The following is a 2,484-nucleotide window of genomic DNA, read 5'->3' as shown; positions in this document are numbered from 1 at the left end:
AGAGCACCACATCTATGTTTAGAACAGGGCGTACTTTAATCGATTGTGTAACATATGCCTGGTACTACATAGACCATATCACAGGAGACCATGTAAACCATGAATCTATTCATAGCAGACACTTTGTGTTCTTCGATTCTAACAACAAAGTGTCTCAGATTGCATCACCTCTTGTCACGTGTTGCAGACTCCACACGAAGCTTGGCTGATCCCATGTCAAGCGTTTAGGTGAAGAAAAATATGGAAATAGAGATAGTGTGTGTGTGTGTTTGTGTGTGTGGAGGGGGGGGGATGGGTGTTTGTTTGTGTGAGTGTGCATGTGTGTGTTTCCGGGCGTGAGCGCATGATGTGAAAATATCATGATGTGTCACTTAAATGTAAGGATGGACTCGGATGAAGAAGCAAGGATTAATTTATAGAAAAGAAAAAAGACCAAGGAAGTACTAGTAACGCTATAACGTCGGTAAACGTCGGTAAACGTCGGTCAACGTCGGTAAACGTCGGTCAACGTCTGTCAACGTCGGTAAATGTCGTGCAAATTTATCGCATGAGCTGATTGTTAAGACATTGGTCGTGTTAGTGATAATTATAGAGCAGCTCGTTAATGTATTGGCCTAGAAATAGACATCAAAGTGACAAATTATCTCAAAGTGTTCATGTACATATTCGGGACACACAGTTGCTACTGATTACAATACTAACCTCCTAGTATGAGTTGTTTCTGCTCCATCGATTATTGGTATTGAATTCGGATACATTGCCCTACATGGCAAGAGAATTGAGTTTGGAAGAATTGTTGAAGTAAGTGGATCATGGATGATTGTGACTGGACTTCGGAGGGGAGTGCCGACTCTGATGCACTCTCACCACTTCCACCATTGGTTATATGGACCAGCAGAAGGTCAACTGGGTATCCCCCACAGCGAAATATACCATTTTACGGTACGATTTACACGGCTCATCACCACGCAAACCCCAATAGCGGTAACCCAGAGACGACCTCAGAAGGCTCCTTTGCGAATAATGCACTTCAGCATTCCTTATTCACCTCTTGGAACACACCAACATCTACCTCCAGAGTGCTCCAAGATCATCCTTGGCTGGACACTGCAGCAGACAACTTCAGGCCACCTCAACCGGAGTTCCAGAGAAACAAAGATACACGCGCTAATGATCCTTCAACAGCAACTGACGATAACCCATGCTCTAATCCCATGACATCAGCAATGGACAATGGCCAAAGATCGCAAAGCAACCGTAACCAAACTGCTAACCATCCCGTTTCTGTTTCAGATCACTACACAGACCATGCACACGTTGGGTATGAGTCGGAAGATGGCGAATACTCAGGCAAATCTGCCGACCTGGAGGTTCACAATATCGAACATGTTCCAGTGGATCTTAGGATGTCTAGCTTATCGCACAAAAATCAGCATGTCTCCGAGTCTAGTTCTGAGGCAGATTTTCAACTTCAAGCTGACTTCCCTCAACCTGAAACTTCGCTTTACAAGGAAACTGGGCCATTGCTTGAACGCCAGCATGATATGCTTGATGGCAGACATTCACGTCCCGTAGAAAAGCCGTATGAATGTAAGTTTTGCGATAAATCATTTTCTACTCAGTCCAGTCTAACATCTCATGAACGTACGCACCGAGAAGAGAAACCTTTCAAGTGTAAAGTGTGCGATAAAGTCTTCGATTGGCGATCTCTTCTTGTCCGTCATGTTCGAGTTCACTCAGGAGACAAACCCTTCACGTGCAAGTTCTGCGCTAAATCATTCAGTGATAAATCCAATCATACTACTCATGAACGGTACCATACCGGGGAGAAGCGATTTACCTGTGATCACTGTGATCAAGGTTTTCAACACAGTTCCCAACTTAGAATTCATTCACGCATTCACACTGGAGAGAGACCATACAAGTGCAAAGAGTGTGACAAGGCATTCAGATACCATTCACATCTCACCGTGCATCAACGCATCCATGCTGGGGATAGACCATACAAGTGTAAAGAATGTGGCAAAGAATTCACACAACGATCACATCTCACAGTTCATCAACGCATCCATGCCGGAGAGAAACCTTTCAAGTGTACCGTTTGTGACAAAGCGTTTGGGACTCCATCAAATCTTTCAAAACATAAACGCATCCATACTGCATGAAAACCCTTCAAATGTAACGTTTGTGGCGAATCATTCAGGAATACTTCACATCTTGCAAGTCATCAACGCATCCATTCTGGCACGACGCCATTTTCGTGTAAAGTATGTGGAAAGCCTTTCTCTCGGAAATCCAATCTAACGGTACACGAAGGAATCCATCCCTGAGAGAAACTTATCAGCGACTGTGACAAGTATTTCAATCGTACAAAACAACACCTGGAAGACCATGCAAACTACTAACACCGTTGAACAAAAGGTTTCTTTCCCAGATTAAGAAAAATGTTCATTATAAGTGCGTTTTGAAATGCAAGTAGCCCAA

General features: G+C 43.7%; 1 protein-coding gene across 1 annotated transcript; it reads left to right on the top strand.

Moving 5' to 3' along the window:
• Positions 1-1,033: 1,033 nt before the first annotated feature.
• LOC135826090 (zinc finger protein 664-like) lies at positions 1,034-2,484 on the top strand. Its single transcript, XM_065338727.1, has one exon. It carries the CDS (start codon positions 1,215-1,217, stop codon positions 2,163-2,165), a length of 951 nt encoding a protein of 316 aa, XP_065194799.1. The 5' UTR covers positions 1,034-1,214; the 3' UTR covers positions 2,166-2,484.

The sequence above is a fragment of the Sycon ciliatum genome, chromosome 10 (genome assembly GCF_964019385.1).
Source record: "Sycon ciliatum chromosome 10, ocSycCili1.1, whole genome shotgun sequence".
Taxonomy (NCBI): Eukaryota; Metazoa; Porifera; class Calcarea; order Leucosolenida; family Sycettidae; genus Sycon; species Sycon ciliatum.
The sequence above is the reverse complement of the archived record's forward strand: the minus strand, read 5'-3'. Positions and strand labels throughout refer to the sequence as shown.